Below are 16,283 nucleotides of genomic sequence, written 5' to 3' on the forward strand. Positions count from 1 at the left end.
ATCAGCAGAATGAGCAAGGTTGGCTTGCCACATTTTGAAATACCAGTAAGTGAATACTTTCCCACCTACAGAGAAGTGGAATTAATAACATTTCACATGTAAACTTACTCTTCAGGACTGTTAAAAGTGGTATAAAACCATCTTTGAGTGAGATTGTACCTTTTTGCAGCTGATGAAAGGGCATTCACAGCAGTGGAGCTCTGAAATGCCACCCACCTCTTGAAATCCAGCTGACACCAATATTGGCTGCCTTTTTTTGCTGCTAGCTAGATTTATTTATTCATCCAGGCTTTTAATGATGTGGTTTTCTTGACACAATAAGACTGTAATTCTATCCCAACCCCCACCCCACCCCTGTTTAGCTGGGAGGAAGCCCAGTGGGGTTACTTCTGGGTAGACATTAGGAAGGATTTCAGCTGAGGCTACTGATTTTGTAGTAAGGAGGTATGACTGACTTTCTATTGTAATTTTTTATTGGAATTGTGTTGCTGTTTTCACTGGAATGGTTAGCTTGGTTTTATATTTAATGTACTCCACCCTAGAACCACTTGCGGTTCAGAAATGAAATAAATGAGAGAGACAGCTGTTTTACAGGAGGCAATGTATTATTATTATTATTATTATTATTATCATCTAATTTATATACCGCCCTATATCCGGGGGTCTCGGGGGTTCACAGAATACAGTACTGTATAGTAAACGTAGAAATCCAAATGCAGCGCAGCTCTGATTTGGTGGTGGTGTCAGTGTGCTTCCACCTACAACAGAAGCGAAGTCTGGAACCGTTGTCCTTCAAACTGAGATGTGATGCCCATTCCATTGAATTCAGACACGTTGTGCTTCCGCTCTCTCAAAACAATATTTTATTTATATTATTTATATTTATTTATTTATACCCCGCCCATTTGGCTGGGTTTCCCCAGCCAGTCTGGGCGGCTCCCAACATGATAAAACATCAAACATTAAAAACTTCCCTAAGCAGGGCTGCGTTCAGATGTCTTCTAAACGTCAGATGTTTATTTCTTTGACATCTGATGCGAGGGCGTTCCACAGGGTGGGCGCGGTACCAAGACAAAACGAGGAACTGGGAGAGGTGCCTCTCTAATTTTCTTTTCTCTACAGCTACAGCATGGGGTGATGCTGTTTCTGCGCCGGCGCAGAGCCTGCTGATTGGTTCTCTCTCGGGCTCTTCCGCCGCGCCGCCGCTTCCTCACTACTGCATTCATTGCCCTTCGCTCGCGCCAGGGGAGCTATGGCAGCGCAGGCTGGAGGAGTCGGAGGGGGCCGCGACAAGGCCTTGGAGCTGCTGCGGACCTTGCCCAGGGTCAGCCTCGCCAATCTGCGGCCGAACGATGGCGCCCGGCGTCGGGTGAGTTGGAAGCTGGCGGGTGAGGAGGGAGGCCTTGGCCCCGGGGCCGCCTCCCTTGACGCTGCTGCGTTAGGCCGCCTCTGCGCTGCTAAGCGATTCTCCCTCCCTCCCCTCATTCAGTGCCGCCTCCCCCCCCTTTTTTTATAGAGTCACGGGTGTCTCTAAAGGGACCCAGAGGAAACGAGGGGCATGTTTAGCTTTTTTCCCGTAAGTGGCCCCCTTCTATGACTTCATTTTCTGTACATGGTGGCGACCTTAGAAATACAAAAGGATACCTGTGTGCATGTTTTTACTGGACCCCCAGTCATATTGTATCTGAATACACATTATTTTACCTAGAACCCTGTGGCATCTTAAAGTCTGCTCAGTTTATAGTGCATGATATTTACTAGGAATGAGCCTGCTTCTTCTGAGGCATATGTAATTACAAATCTTACAGGTATATGTATATATATACACACAAACACTAATATTTAAAAAGCTGTGACCAGTGCCTAATGCCCATATATTTCAGTCATAGTTTTTTTTAGCATTGTTACGCTATTCTGTCCAATTTCCATATTCTAAAAATACTGAAACACTAGGCTACATAAACACTATACTTTTAAAGCACACACATATCCTAGGAGGATTGTGTTGACAGGAATTGTAACTCTGAGGGGTAAGCTACACTTCCCAGGATTCAGGGGGCGGGCGTGCTTTAAATGTATGGTGTGTCTCTTGTGAGAGAGTAGTTAAAGTAGTTAGAATGTATGAAATCTGGGGAGGATTTTTTTTTTAATTGAAAAGGTGACGTGTAATTTATGCTGCATTCATGAAGCAATATTCTCAATTCCACTTGCTTGACGTTTTATATAAATAATAGTAGAAACAAATTGAATTAGTCCGTATGCACAAGGAATGATATACTTTAAAAGTAAGCTGACACCAAAAGATGGAAATAATCTCTTGCTCACAAAATCTTATGTCACAATATACTAGTTTGTCTTTATAATGCTATGGGAATCAGTCATTTTTTCTGTATGTAGCAGGGAACCCATTACAAATTGTGGAATTTATTTTTAGACTATTATCTGACAGCTTCCATACCTCTACCTCTTTCCTACTCACTTTTCTAAACCCGTACCTTGCTGTGGATTATGCAAATTAATGGAGTTTTATTTTGTTGTATGTCCCAAAATTTCAGACCTTATTTCCTATACATGCTTACTCAGTATTAAGTATCACTGTTCATTAGGGATTTTTTTCCCAAGTATGTGTGCACAAGATTGTACAATCTTCTATGATTTTTTTTTAAGGTGTCACAGAACTCTTCTTCCACAAATAAACTGAATATGTGTTATGTAACAAACTGATGTTTGACTATTTCCTTTAGGAAAAGAGTCGGCGTGAAAAGTCTCAATGGATGAAAACAACTCACAAAAGCCAATGGAGAAGAGGAACTCGTCCTCGGTTAGGCTTTGAAGGAGGCCAAACTCCATTTTATCTAGTTATTCCAAAATATGGCTACAATAAAGGTCACCAGTAAGTTTGCTTCCATGATCATTTTCTTTTTTAAAATGTCTGTAGTCAAAATTTATTGAAAGCACAATCCAAACTCCTAGCTGGGAACAGTGGGGTGGACTGCTGCATCCAGAGCCCTCCAGTTGTGGCAGTGAGGGCAGGAGGTAATTTAAATCATTTTTGCTGCACCATCTCAATACTGGTGTAGTTGAAGGGCACAGATTGGGGCCATTGTTAGTACCATAGCTGGGTCAGCTTTCAAAATCAATAAACACCACTATTTTAGGTCTATTAATTTCATGAGTCTACTCTGAGTATAACATACCTGGATGTAGCCTAGTGTTTTACATTTGGGGTGGGGGGTTGTGTCTTTTTAAAGTAAACCATGGTACAGTATCACTACATGCAGACATGTAGAAGAACTGAAAAGCGCTGCTGTTTAAATCACATGCATATACTGTCTTTAAGAAGGTAAGGCAGAACAAAGATGAGATTTTTCATGTCTGCGCCTAAATTGTTGAGAAATGAAGAAGAAACTAATGATTTATTTTTCCAGCCTCTCACAGAGGAAAGAGGATTAGGAAAACACTCTTTTGATTCAAATTACTATTTGTTCCACCATTCTCAAATCCAAAATCAGACCTGAGGTGCCTAGATTAGAAGTAGGGGGTGACTTGATGCGCCAGTCATAACAGATGATGAGGCTGTGCATTGCACTCAACAGCAGAACTCTACTTAGTTTTAATCTGGCACTGTACTTGGTTGTGTACAGAAGTGAGATCAATTGGTGCGCAGCTTAATCTTTTGCAGCTAGAGTCAAGGAACACTATAAAAATGCTATCAGCAACAGGATAAAAGATTGGAATCCTATTATAAGGAAGGAACAAGAAGCAAAAATTCTATGACAGTATGTGAATATTTGGCACGTGCGGAGACCATCCATGGCCTGGAAAACCTATCTTGTTCTTGCAAGAGATAAGTGTGTATGGAGTGAAAATCTCTCCACCCCACTCAGTTCAAGCAGCTCTTCCCTCATGCCTCATTGCAACCAGTATGTTTTTTAAACCCCCAAAAAAGAAAGATAAAATTCAGTGGGATTACTTTCCAGGTATGATGGGGATAGGGAACCTAGTGCCTCCCAAAAATTGTAGAATTTTCAGTAGTGTGGGATTAAGGGTACTATAGTCCAGCAACATCCCTGTGATGGATATCTTGGGTTGCACCATTTGCACTTAATCCAGTACTAGAGCAGATTTCATCCACTTCAGTGAGACTTTCACAGGAGGAGCTTTGCAGTGCATTTTGTGCCTAGTATATTCTCATTAGTTCTGAAACTCTAAAACAGCTTTCCTTTGTTTGTACAGCCTCAGGCGCCAGTATCCACCTCTCTCTCTCAAAAGGCTACAGTACCTGATTGACTTGGGTAGAGTTGACCCCACACAACCAATAGACCTCACGCAGCTGGTAAATGCCAGAGGTGTAACAATACAGCCACTCAAAAGAGATTATGGTATCCAACTTGTGGAGGAGGTAGGTCTGTAATGCATGATATTTTAAGCCATTTAGTTTTGGGCATGTTCTGTTTGTTTGTTTGTTTAATAGCTGAAGACAAGTACCGTGTTTCCCCCTTTTTAAGACACCGTCTTACAACTTTTTTCTTTCAAAAAAACACACGGTGGCTTATTTTCAGGGGGTGTCTTTTTTTTAATTTTAAAGTGCCAGTACAACTGGGTCCCACTGGCTCAGGACGCTTGGCGCTCTCTTCCGCGTGCATTTTCTGCCTCCTCTATTCTCTCCGTTTCCCCTCCTCCCCATCCTGAGTCAAGGGCTCTCCTTCCTTGGAGGCTTCTAAGCAGAGGCTGGATGTCCACCTGCCTAGGAGACAGACGTGCACAGGGGGGGGGGCTTCACTCTGTGAGGTGGATTTAAACCTCATAGGATGCCAGAGCAGGAGGTATACACGAAGCTGCCCATCTCCCTCAGCAGCTTTAGGTGCTTCTCCTCCTGCTTCGGCTTGGCGCTCGCCGCCATGGCTTCAAAGGCAGCGGCGGCCGGGTGTGTGTGCGCGCGGAGGTATAGAGGCTGCTCCCCGGGCTCTCTCATGCTGGCCGGGGAATGGGAGGGAGGCTGGGACCCGTCCCGCTCCAAGACGCTAGTGAGGGAAGCGCGAGGGGGACCAGGTTAGGGCCTGCGCCTCTGGCGCGCGCAACCCCAACTGACGGACCGACCGACGGAAGGAAGGGAAGGGAGGGGGGAAAGGGAAGGAGGGGGAGAGGAGCGGCGTCAGCTCTCGGCGAGGAGGCCGGAGCAGCTGAATGACGAGCCGAAGAGGAACCTGCGCGGCACAAACAGAGACGCGATCACAAACGGAGAGACACAGGGGGAGAGAGAGAGAAAGACGCACGGGGGGGGGGGGAGAGAGAGACGCGCGCGCACACAGAGAGAAAGAGACTGACACCCACAGAGAGAGAGAGAGCGGTGCTGCTTCGCGCTTTGTCAGCGCTGCAGCCGCCGCCACTTCCGACCACCAACCCGACCTGGCAGGCTTCCTCCTCCTGCCATGGCCGGCATTGCAGGAGCTGGGTCCTGCTGGCTTGTGCCCTCCGTGCTCCGTGCGGCACTGCTGCACGCTTCATTGGCGCTGCAGCAGCCGCCGCCGCTTCCGGGCACCGACCCAACCTGGCAGGCTTCCTCCTCCTGCTGCGGCCGCCGTGCTGGGTCCCGCTAGTTGGCTGGGGCGCTCAGTGGTCTTGCTCTGCACGTCGCGGAAGTATGGCTTATTTTCGGGGTATGACTTACATTTCTCAAACGGTTAAAAACCCTGCCATGCCTTACTTTTTGACTACGTATTAAAAAAGGGGAAACACGGTAGGTATCACTCCACTAGAGAGCAGTATACATTATCAGATTGCTTGGTTTTGTTTTGCTGGGTAAGACATATTCTAAAATAAATCAGATTGTTTTAACAATGGAAAGCATGGAAAAATAGATGAAAGTTAAATCCTAGTTTGCTGAGTAGGAGATGTTTGATCAAAATTATTGGTGTTGTCAGGTCTTGCACACAAGTTTTTTAAATGTAACAAAGATTCCAGAGATGAATGCAGCAAAGTGGGTGAACAATATAAAAATAAATTCAGAGTCCAAAGATGCAACTCATTCCTGTGCCATATGGCATTTTGGATTTGCATAAACAATCTGCTTTTCAAACTCGAGAGGATTTCAAATATATTTGTTGTATGTCAAAGGAGTCTATACTTTTAAATAGCAGAAGAAAGCAGTCAAAGGGTTTTTTCTAGTCTTACAGCTACTTTTGTGAAAACAAATGTTGCATCATGTCAGGTTGACTTGCTGGTGTGAGTAGTTAAAAGTGAATAGGTTTTCAGTCTTTTTTATATATATAGATGTTTTTGATGAAATTCTACATTCTGTTGTAATGGCAAATGCGAAATAATTTCTGTGATTCTAAATATGAAAGGAAGTGTTGAACCCTATTGAGCATCAATCCTGAGTGCAGCAGGGTAGTTATTTCATATTTTCAACTGGGCTCCCCAAAACAGCAGCTTAGACCCTACCCCATGTTTCTCAAGCCAACTCTCAGGAGAGGATTTCTGAAGGGGTACAGAGTGGAAGAAGGGATGGGAAATTTTCTTTCTATTTGAGTTACACTGGTTTGGATACCAATATAAGGTATCCTTTGCTCTCTTTTGATGAAAAGTGGTGAAAATTATGTTATATTTCATGCACTTGAACTTCTGAGACCTATTAAAGGTTTTTTATTCTCTACTGCATAGTATAGGGCATGATAGCTGAATAATATGAGCGTTGATCTTTATGTGACCTAACCACTCTTCGTGTGAACTTGTAGGGTGCTGATACATTTGCAGCAAAAATTAATATTGAAGTGCAGATAGCATCTGAACTTGCCATTGCTGCTGTTGAAAAAAATGGTGGCGTTATTACTACAGCCTTCTATGATCCAAGGAATTTGGGTAAGAATTCTCACTGTCCAAGTGTTCAGTATTTTCTGTTTCAAAGTTTATTTTCATCGCAGCTCTTTATCAGCATATACAGCTAGTCTTTTAGATGGTTCTTGGGGGCAACCCTTGCATTTTTCAGCAACAACAAAACGCAGAAATGAACTGTGCAGAATTTCACCTGCCATTTTAGCTGGGCTGGTGTAAAGGGTTGGCATTCTTAGGCCTGCATCTTGCTATGGAGCTCATTCAGAAGACATGGATCCCCCTGCCCCTGCTGCTCTATCTCCTTTCTCTTGCTGCTTGAGTGAGCAGCAGCTGGAACAAGAGGAGGAGGGAGCAGTACTTTTCTTGCCCTCTGAACAGTCATGCAGGCTGAGCCCAAAAGAAGAAGCAAATGAATGGCCGGCAGTTATCTGTCTGGAAATGGTTGTTACAGGTGACTTGTAAGCAACACAGATCTGTTACCTATGTTGAGGAGGAGGTGGGCCGACTGGGCACATCTTGCCCATGGATCCTTCCTAAACCTGGCACTGCATGCTTTCCTCATCAGCATGGCTTTAAATAAACTGGTGTGTTAAAATTGCACGAGGGTCTCTATTGCTTCCCCCCCCCCCATCAACCTTTCACTTCATGTGTTTTGATTGCCTGCAAATCAGAGACCATTCCTCATTCAAACGAACGAACTGGATTTAGTCTACTGTGTCTCCATAATAGAATTCCAGGTGCTTCCCTTCCTGTGCTTTCCTTTTGCTATAGGAAGAGTAAATACTGCAAAAAAGGTCTTGCCTATTGAGCTTTTTGCCCTTTCAGTCCTGTAGATTTATGTGATTACTTTATCTATGTATGCAGCTACTTAAGCTATTAGCAGGGATCTAAAGAACAGGATCTTCCTCAGCCCTGTCAAATGTCACTACTGAGGAAGTTACCTGAAGTTAGCATTGCATTTGATGTTAATATATGGAGAAGGCATTATAGTACCCTGGACCCAGATGGTTTATGGCTTTAAAGATTTTATTAAAAAAAATATCCAAATTTAGACCAGAAGCAATTGGATAGCTAGTTAAGGTCATCCCGGATTAGTGCTTTATGAACTTTGTGGTCTGGTCCAGCCATTTCATTAGAATCAAAAATGTTTTCAAAGGCTGTTTCATGTACATCACAATATGGTAAACTAATTGATACATTAATAGAGCACATAAGACAGTGGCTAAGCCCATTTTATCACAAATGGGTGCAGTAGATTTGTCAGCCAGTGCTGGAGAACAATCCACCCGTTTAAAACTGTTGCTTTGGCAATAGAAGTACTTGAAAGCTATGGAGTATGATTCCCTGTCCAGCAAAGGCATATTTCCCCATATCCAGATCAAGTGGCCCATTTGCCACCAGTAACTCATTCTTGTCTGGATTCCTCTTTGGTGTGTTCACCATCATCCAGGCAGTTTGGCCAGTTTCCCTATGGAAAATAAAGGGAACAGACCATGTTCTCTATGCTTGACTCTTAATTGCTATAGATGAATGCTGATTCAGTACAGAAATCTGCTGTTGTGTAAACCTAATGGGCCCATATAAGTTAAGCGGCACCTTTTCTAGATTAATTCTGAATTTTGAATGTCATTCCTAAGAGATTTCCCCACTAGAGGTATAGCAGGTGTATATGGTTTGGGGCACATTAAGAATTAAAATATTTCTAAACCACCCTCCATCAGTTATGATTTAGGGAGGTTTACAGTCAAACACCAAAGTATTACAACATGAACATTCAATCAATAATTTCAATCCAATTTGTAACCATATAATCAGAGGAGCTGACAACATCTATCAATTTGTAGCTGGTCTCCAAAGACCTAGAAGGAAGAGGTAGGTCTTCAGCCAGTGCTTAAAATCCACTTAGAATCCCGTAATGACTGTGTCAGTCTTACCTCCAAGGGAAAGGTGTTGCATAGATGGGGAGCCACCACAGGAAGTTCCTATTCCTCACTCAACAGCAGGATGTAAGCTAAAGAACACAATACTTTCATACTACACCCACCTTTCGGCAATGAAATCACAAATGCCAGAGTAGCTAATACTGTATCTTTTTGTTCCATTCTTTTGCACGTAGGTGTTCTTTGCAAGCCAGTGCCCTTTTTCCTACAAGGCAAGCCTATTCCAAAGCGAATGCTTCCTCCTGAAGATCTTGTCCGTTACTATACAGATCCTAATAATCGTGGCTACCTGGCTGATCCATCGAAGATTTCAGAAGCAAGGCTAGAGCTTTCCAAGAAATATGGTTATGTCTTACCAGATATTACAAAAGATGAACTCTTCCAAATGCTGAGCACACGCAAGGACCCCAGACAGATTTTCTTTGGCCTTGCTCCAGGTTGGGTGGTAAACATGCCAGAAAAGAAAATTCTGAAACCAACAGATGAGCGCTTGCTAAAATACTACAGCTCATGAATGGTCAGGTTGGAGGCAACTGTTAAAAGAACTCAATACACAAAACTGAATTGTCACTGTTTTATATTAATACACAGCTAGTCACAGTACAAATAAAATAATAAAATGTTGACTATATAATAGTTTCATAATCTGTTTTTTTAAAAAAAAAACCTCCTTTACGTGAGATAAGTTGATTGGTATCAGGATTTCCTCCTGAGTATCTAATAAATGAGCTTTTCACCTGCATACAAGCTGCTTTACAGTGTACGTATAATACAACACCATCCTTTAGCTTATGCAATTGTTTCTGGTATCATATAATCCAGGGATCAGCAAACTTTTTCAGCAGGGGGCCGGTCCACTGTCCCTCAGACCTTGTGGGGGGCCAGACTATATTTTTGGGGGGGGGGATGAAGGAATTTCTATGCCCCACAAATAATCCAGAGGTGCATCTTAAGTAAAAGCACACATTCTACTCATGTAAAAACACCAGTCAGGCCCTGCAAATAACCCAGAGATGCATTTTAAATAAAAACACACTGATTCCTGGACCATCCGCGGGCCGGATTGAGAAGGCAATAGGGCCGCATCCGGCCCCCGGGCCTTAGTTTGCCTACCCATGATATAATCAAATATTTTGTTTTAGAATAGTAATCTCTGCAACTATATGTAGGCATCATAGAGAAAACAAATCAGCTGGCACATGTGAGCCTCCGATTTCCTCTGACTAGTGTTGTCTGCTCCCCTTTCCCTAGCCCCACAGTCCCCTTTCTCAGGCTTTAAAGCATGCTGCAGTGCTGTCCCTGCTTCCTCTGCTGGCTCTTTTGCTCTGATCCACTTGTCAAAACTACTAGAATGCTTCCTTTGATGCTGTAGCACAAAACTCTGCTTGAGCAAGGAGCTAACCAGATGGCACAGAAGTGGATTATACATATATTTTTCAATATATGAAGAAGCCACAACTGAGTCTAAAGGCAGGTTATTACTCTGCAGTATAATTGTGGTAGCTGTAGATGTGGATACACCAACTATACTGAAGCAACTGAACTCTGGATTTTTCAGTAATAGTCATGTCAAACTCCCATGCCTCAGCAGGGAGTTACCAGTAGTTCCATGGTCAGGGGGAAGGCATAGCAAAAGCCCTTTGTTGTGTGCCTACCAGATGTATGAGAGATGGGGATGCCCTTGAAAAGGGTATGTTACATCTGCAGGTTTTGTAAGAACTTCTTTTAAAAATCTGCCTGAATAATCGGAGCAGCTTTTTTGGGGGGAGACACAAGAAATTCTGCCTTTGTTAATCCCTGTACTAAATGGTCTGATCTGTGTGTGTCAGATCAATGTGCAGGTTGAAACTTAAAACAATCCAACACATTTCCTTTTCTTAGAATGTTGCAACACAGTTCTTTGTAGTTTAAATGAATCAAATGTTTATATAAATGTTTTGGAAAGAATACAGTACTTAAATAAGTATTAGATAGAAATTTGCTTTAAAAATAACTTGCAGATTAATGCCCCAAATGGAACAGAACTATGGGTAAAAACATGCAAAAGTGTCAGGCAGTAGTTCCACACACCTTCTTTTTCATTGATTAAACCTTTTTAGTTGAGTAATGGTGGCAGCCCTTTGAATTGCAAGCTTTGATCTGCTTGCCAAGTGCCAGGCATGTAGTTTTTGTAACTTCTGTGCCAAAGTAGGCATCTTTCTTTAGGGTAGCACCTTCTGCTAAAAATAAAGGCCTCCATTTTAAACCCAGCACGTAATGTAAACACATGTTTCATTTTAGAGCATCCTGTTCTGTATCCTGATGATTATTGGGTTAAGAAGTGATACCTCTTGTTGTTGCTGTGCTGCTGCCTGGTTTAATTTGGAGAATGTGGGGCGAGGGGAAACATTTATTGCTTTCCCTTATTTGTGCTACAGTCTTCTTGGCTTTTTTATGAATCAATTCACAATTGTACTCTGGAAATGGACACATTCAACAGGAAAGCTACTAAACTGGCAACAGGAGAGGAAGTTAGTCATCTAAATGAAGAGTGGAAGACAAAAGTGTTATATTATTTGTATATTCCAGCTCAATAGGTTTTTCATTTCCACTCAATTCTTTTTAGTAGGATGAACAACTTGGGGTGTGTGTGTCCTTAAAAACAAAACAGCATACTTTGGCTAGTTCTGTATTCTAAATAAACCTCAGGTGAAAGGGAAACTCTGATGAAATGATAATGGGGAAAGAATGAAAACAGGAAACAGATGTCTAGTGACGTGCACTGATTGGATAGCGCTTATTTATTAAGCACCATCTTAGTCACAAGGCAGCTGTATCCTGACACCAATATTATAATGGTATCAATACCTTAAGAGCCAAAACAGCCACGTTCCACAAAATCCGGTCATTATATTTTATAAAGGTGATCCTGTAATTGACTTACAATTGGAGGGGGCAGAATTGGCTAAACACACTGCCTTTCTGAAATGCAGCCCACCGCTAATATACTTTATAGACTTCTTGGTATCTTATAATAGTAATTGTTTTGTTTACAAGTTTTATGACTGGCAACACTGAAGAGAATTTGCTATTCATTACGTTCTCTCATGAGACCAACAAAATCTTAGGCAGCACAATAACTTTTTTTTCCAAAGGAACAAGGATTCTAGCAACAAGGTCCCTACTGCTCTCTTAAAAACTACTCTTGCCTATGTTGCTCTGTAATGTTCCAAAATGCACCTAAAGCGAAGTGCATTTTTCACATGTTCAGGATGATTCGCTGTTTTGGCTTTCCTGTTTTGTAGCATACTCAGAAATCTTGGAATGCCATAACAGGAAAGGCACTTGCTCACTTGCCACTGGAGAAAGATTTCATTTCTGCCAGGGTATACAAGAGGAATATTTGCACAATAATTTAAAATTTTCCTAAGGTGGAGGAAAATAAGCTTGCGTCCAAAGCTGCAAACGCTGAAGAAAGGTTTATTTTGCTTTCAGGTAAGATTAACATTGGTGCTACAGCTGAGAACCTACTTAAAATGACTACCATTGTGTATATTTAAACGGAAGCTGTGAGAAGCCATTGCTGGACAGCAGGAGTGGGGAGCAAGTGCTGCCTAAGTTCCTGGGGTTGGGGGAACTTTCGGCATTTTCCCCTGTCAGCGAAGGGAGGCACCTAGAGATAAATCTGATGGTGAACCAGCGACTTTTGTCTCTGAGGATGGGGAGGTGATAGCACTGGTGTAAACAAACCTTCCAGTTCTAGCATCTATGGGGGAGTACCCACCTCCTTGCCCGGTCCCATGTCCCAGGATGTCAACTGAGCAAATAGCTGTGCTTGCCCTGCTCTTCAAAATAAGAGTGCAGGATCATAGCAATTGTTGGAACGTCTTAGGTTATGCATAGCCTTGTATCGTATCTCTGCAGTGCCTTGCGACTTTGTAACCTGTAGACCCATGTAGACTACTGATTTTAATAATTGGTAGTTCCCCCCCCCCCAAAAAAAACACCTCTCTGTTGTGGCATATGCTTTGGTATATGCTTTTTAAAATTTTATATTTTACAAAAATATATTTTATATTTTTTGCCCAACATATGTTCAAATTGGCTTACAGTAATAAAGAGGGATGTGGAAATAACGTTGCCATGATTAAAATGAGCAGTAAGCAAGATTCCAGTAAACAAAATAACTCTAAAACATGAGTATCAGCCAGTCAAAATCAGGCCACTGAAAGGAAATGCCATCATCTAGAACAGGCATCCCCAAACTCGGCCCTCCAGATGTTTTGGGACTACAACTCCCATCATCCCTAGCTAACAGGACCATGGTCAGGGATGATGGGAATTGTAGTCCCAAAACATCTGGAGGGCCGAGTTTGGGGGTGCCTGATCTAGAAGATTAAAAAGAATCATCTTCTAGATCTTCCAAAGGTAAAACAAAGAGGAATAATTCCTTAGTTCTTAACGGAGGTTATTCTCCAGCCTGTGGGCAGCAGCAGCTGCTGTGGTTGGGGACTCCTGTAAAAAAAAAAAAAGCAGGAGAACACTAGGGGGTGATATTACACTTAGTTTATGATGGGATGGTGTTCTTAAAATCAGTCATTGTCCACTCCATTGCTGGCTGGTGTTTTACAAATAGCAACAAATTCAGTTTCAGTGCCTTATGAAAGGAGGATTTTAGAATGTGTATGAATACATTTTGACTACAAATACTCCAAAAGATATTGGGTATTTATTAAAGGGGAAGCAGATTGAAAAGATAAAAGAATTTCAGGGTGGGGGCATGAAGTGAGGGGGGAAATAGAGGTTTCTGGAAGCTAGTGGCTGAACAAATGAGAATCTTACTGTTCTGAACTTCCACCCCTATTCTCATCATAAGATTTAAAGTCTTTGAGGGTGTAGGACACAACAAAGAACCCACTTGATCTTCATTCTACTTTCCGGTGGAAATTGCCCAAAATTGAAGAGCTTTGAAGAAATTAAGAAGATGGGATTAACTTGGTTAGAATTTCATCAACTGAATGCAGTCTTTGAAAAAGATAAAAGATCGAAGGGATTTGATAATGAATTATCAAATCTGGAGAAAGATATCTTATACAATAATCAAAAGACTATCTTAAATATATAGAATACTGATAAACTGGCAAGTGAAAGATGAAGAAATTAAAAATGGGATGGGAAAATGGGATCAGGACTTAGGCCACGTGATAGAACTTGATAAGTGGAAATAATTATGGACAAAAATATATAAAATTCACAGCCTGTTATTTAATAAAAGAGAATCTTATGAAAAATGCAATGCAGGTGGGACTTGACCCCTGTAAAGCTGGCAAAAATCAATAAAACCCATAATAAGTTTTGGAGGTGCAAAAATCAAATTGGAACCTTCTATCACATGTGGTGGGCATGCCCAGAGATTAAAAAATTATGGGACATGACCTACGAGGAGTTGAAGAAATTATTAAGAACTACATTTTGTAAACAAAACAAAACAAAACAAAACACCCCAAAGCATTTCTCTTGGGAATTTTGACAAACAATTTCCCCAAAGAAAAAATAAGACTATTTCTCTATGCTACGTCAGCAGCAAGAGTATTGGTGGCTAAATATTGGAAGGAGGAACACATACCCACCCAAGAGGAATGGTTGTGTAAACTGAGCGAGTACTTGAAACTCGCAAAGCTGACAGATATAATAAGAGACAAATCAAATAAGACAGTTAAGAAAGAATGGGAGTACTGTACCTAAATAAATATCTGATGAGCTAAGGTTCAGCAGTGAAGACCTGGTTGTATCTAGAATAACTCTGCAAAGGTAAAAAGCTCCCTGATACCAAGATGAGGGATGTACTGAAATACTGATAAGTGGGTTTTAATTAGGAATAATGAACTGTTGTGAGACTGACGGAAGTCCAAAGAACAAAAGAATATGAATACCTAAGAAGTGTCAGCTTTGTAGGAAAATAGACGATATATAAGATGCAATTGTTTAAAATATATGTGCTTGGTTTGCAAAGTCTTAGCTTAATAATGAATGAATTAATGCTGTTCTATTTATGATTTTACATTAAGATTTAACTAGATTATGTAATTTATTTAGATTTCTGCTTTTCTGCTTTCTTTTTCTTTCTTTTTCTCTTTTTTGGTAACCTTTTAAAATTTCTTTTCCATTTTTCACGTTTGTAAGTTTTGATTTGTTTGTACCGTATTTACAAAATAACTAACAAAAAGCAAAAAACAGTTTACAGTCTTAGAGGGTGTAGGACACAACAAATAACCCACTTGTTCTGCATTCCACTTTCCAGTGGAAATAGCTGTGGACCTTACAAGTAATTTAATCATTTAATGATACCATATATTTTTCAGTAGCAACAATATTTCATATTTGGAAATAATCCATTTTCTCCAGTCTGAGTTGGGGGAAAAATCATACTGAACAAGCTCTTGGAGATTGACTATACTCAATGATCTTGATTTTCATTGCAGTAGTCAAATAATAATAATAATAATTTATTATTCATACCCCACCCATCTGACTGGGCTTCCCCAGCCACTCTGGGTGGCTTCCAACCGAATATTAAAAACAATACAGCATCAAACATTAAAACCTTCCCTAAACAGGACCGCCTTCAGTTGTCTTTTAAAAGTAAAATAGTTGCTTATTGCCTTTACATCTGCTGGGAGGTCGTTCCACAGGGCCGGTGCCACTACCGAGAAGGCCCTCTGTCTGGTTCCCTGTAACCTCACTTCCCGCAAAGAGGGAACCACCAGAAGGCCCTCGGCGCTGGATCTCAGTGTCCAGGCTGAATGATAGGGGTGGAGACGCTCCTTCAGGTATACAGGACCGAGGCCGTTTAGGGCTTTAAGGGTCAGTACCAACACTTTGAATTGCAGTTTCCAGGTCACCTTCAAAGGTGGCCCCACGTAGAGCGCATTGCAGTAGTCCAAGCGGGAGATAACCAGAGCATGCACCACTCTGGCGAGACAGTCTGCAGGCAGGTAGAGTCTCAGCCTGCATACCAGATGGAGCTGGTAGACAGCAGCCCTGGACACAGAATTAACCTGTGCCTCCATGGACAGCTGTGAGTCCAAAATGACTCCCAGGTTGTGCACCTTCAGGGGCACAGTTACCCCATTCAGGACCAGTGATTACTGGAAAAGACTCCTTCAGCTTACCTGTTGCTTGATCAAAGAATCACAAGCCTGGAGATCACCCATTCATAAATTGTGCATGAGACTGTGCTCCCCATCTGATACTTGTACATGGGACTGATTTCAGGGAGGAAAACAACTCTTCAGAGAACAGTTTTGTCAAGGGAGCATTCATCATGCCTTCACCTATGTTTGCAAGGATAAAATGCTCCATTCAGTGCTTATGCCAGAGGTCAGTATCATTAAAACATAGGAAGCTACTGTATACCAAATCAGGCCATTGATCCATGTAGCTCATCAGTATCTGCACTGACTAGCAGTGGCTCTCCACTATTTCATACTGCGAACTTCACACATCCACCTGGAGATGCAAAGGACTGGA

The 16,283-nt window shown here is 41.9% G+C and overlaps 1 protein-coding gene across 1 annotated transcript; it reads left to right on the top strand.

Moving 5' to 3' along the window:
- The first annotated feature begins 1,208 nt into the window (after positions 1–1,208).
- Positions 1,209–9,402, top strand: MRPL15 (mitochondrial ribosomal protein L15). The gene is made up of 5 exons (XM_035126052.3): positions 1,209–1,369; positions 2,745–2,893; positions 4,237–4,402; positions 6,738–6,861; positions 8,951–9,402. Exons 1-5 carry the CDS (start codon positions 1,253–1,255, stop codon positions 9,286–9,288), a joined length of 894 nt encoding a protein of 297 aa, XP_034981943.1. The 5' UTR covers positions 1,209–1,252; the 3' UTR covers positions 9,289–9,402.
- The last annotated feature ends 6,881 nt before the right edge of the window (positions 9,403–16,283 follow it).

The sequence above is a fragment of the Zootoca vivipara genome, chromosome 8 (assembly GCF_965207765.1).
Source record: "Zootoca vivipara chromosome 8, rZooViv2.hap1.1, whole genome shotgun sequence".
In the NCBI taxonomy this organism is placed as follows: domain Eukaryota; kingdom Metazoa; phylum Chordata; class Lepidosauria; order Squamata; family Lacertidae; genus Zootoca; species Zootoca vivipara.

What these genes read in the sequence shown, in the direction of transcription:
- MRPL15 (XM_035126052.3), top strand. Translation starts at nt 1,253, where the DNA reads ATGGCAGCGCAGGCTGGAGGAGTCGGAGGGGGCCGCGACAAGGCCTTG. An exon ending in GTATCCAACTTGTGGAGGAG is followed by an intron (nt 4,403 to 6,737) that starts GTAGGTCTGTAA and finishes GTGAACTTGTAG; the next exon opens with GGTGCTGATACATTTGCAGC. An exon ending in CTATGATCCAAGGAATTTGG is followed by an intron (nt 6,862 to 8,950) that starts GTAAGAATTCTC and finishes TTTTGCACGTAG; the next exon opens with GTGTTCTTTGCAAGCCAGTG.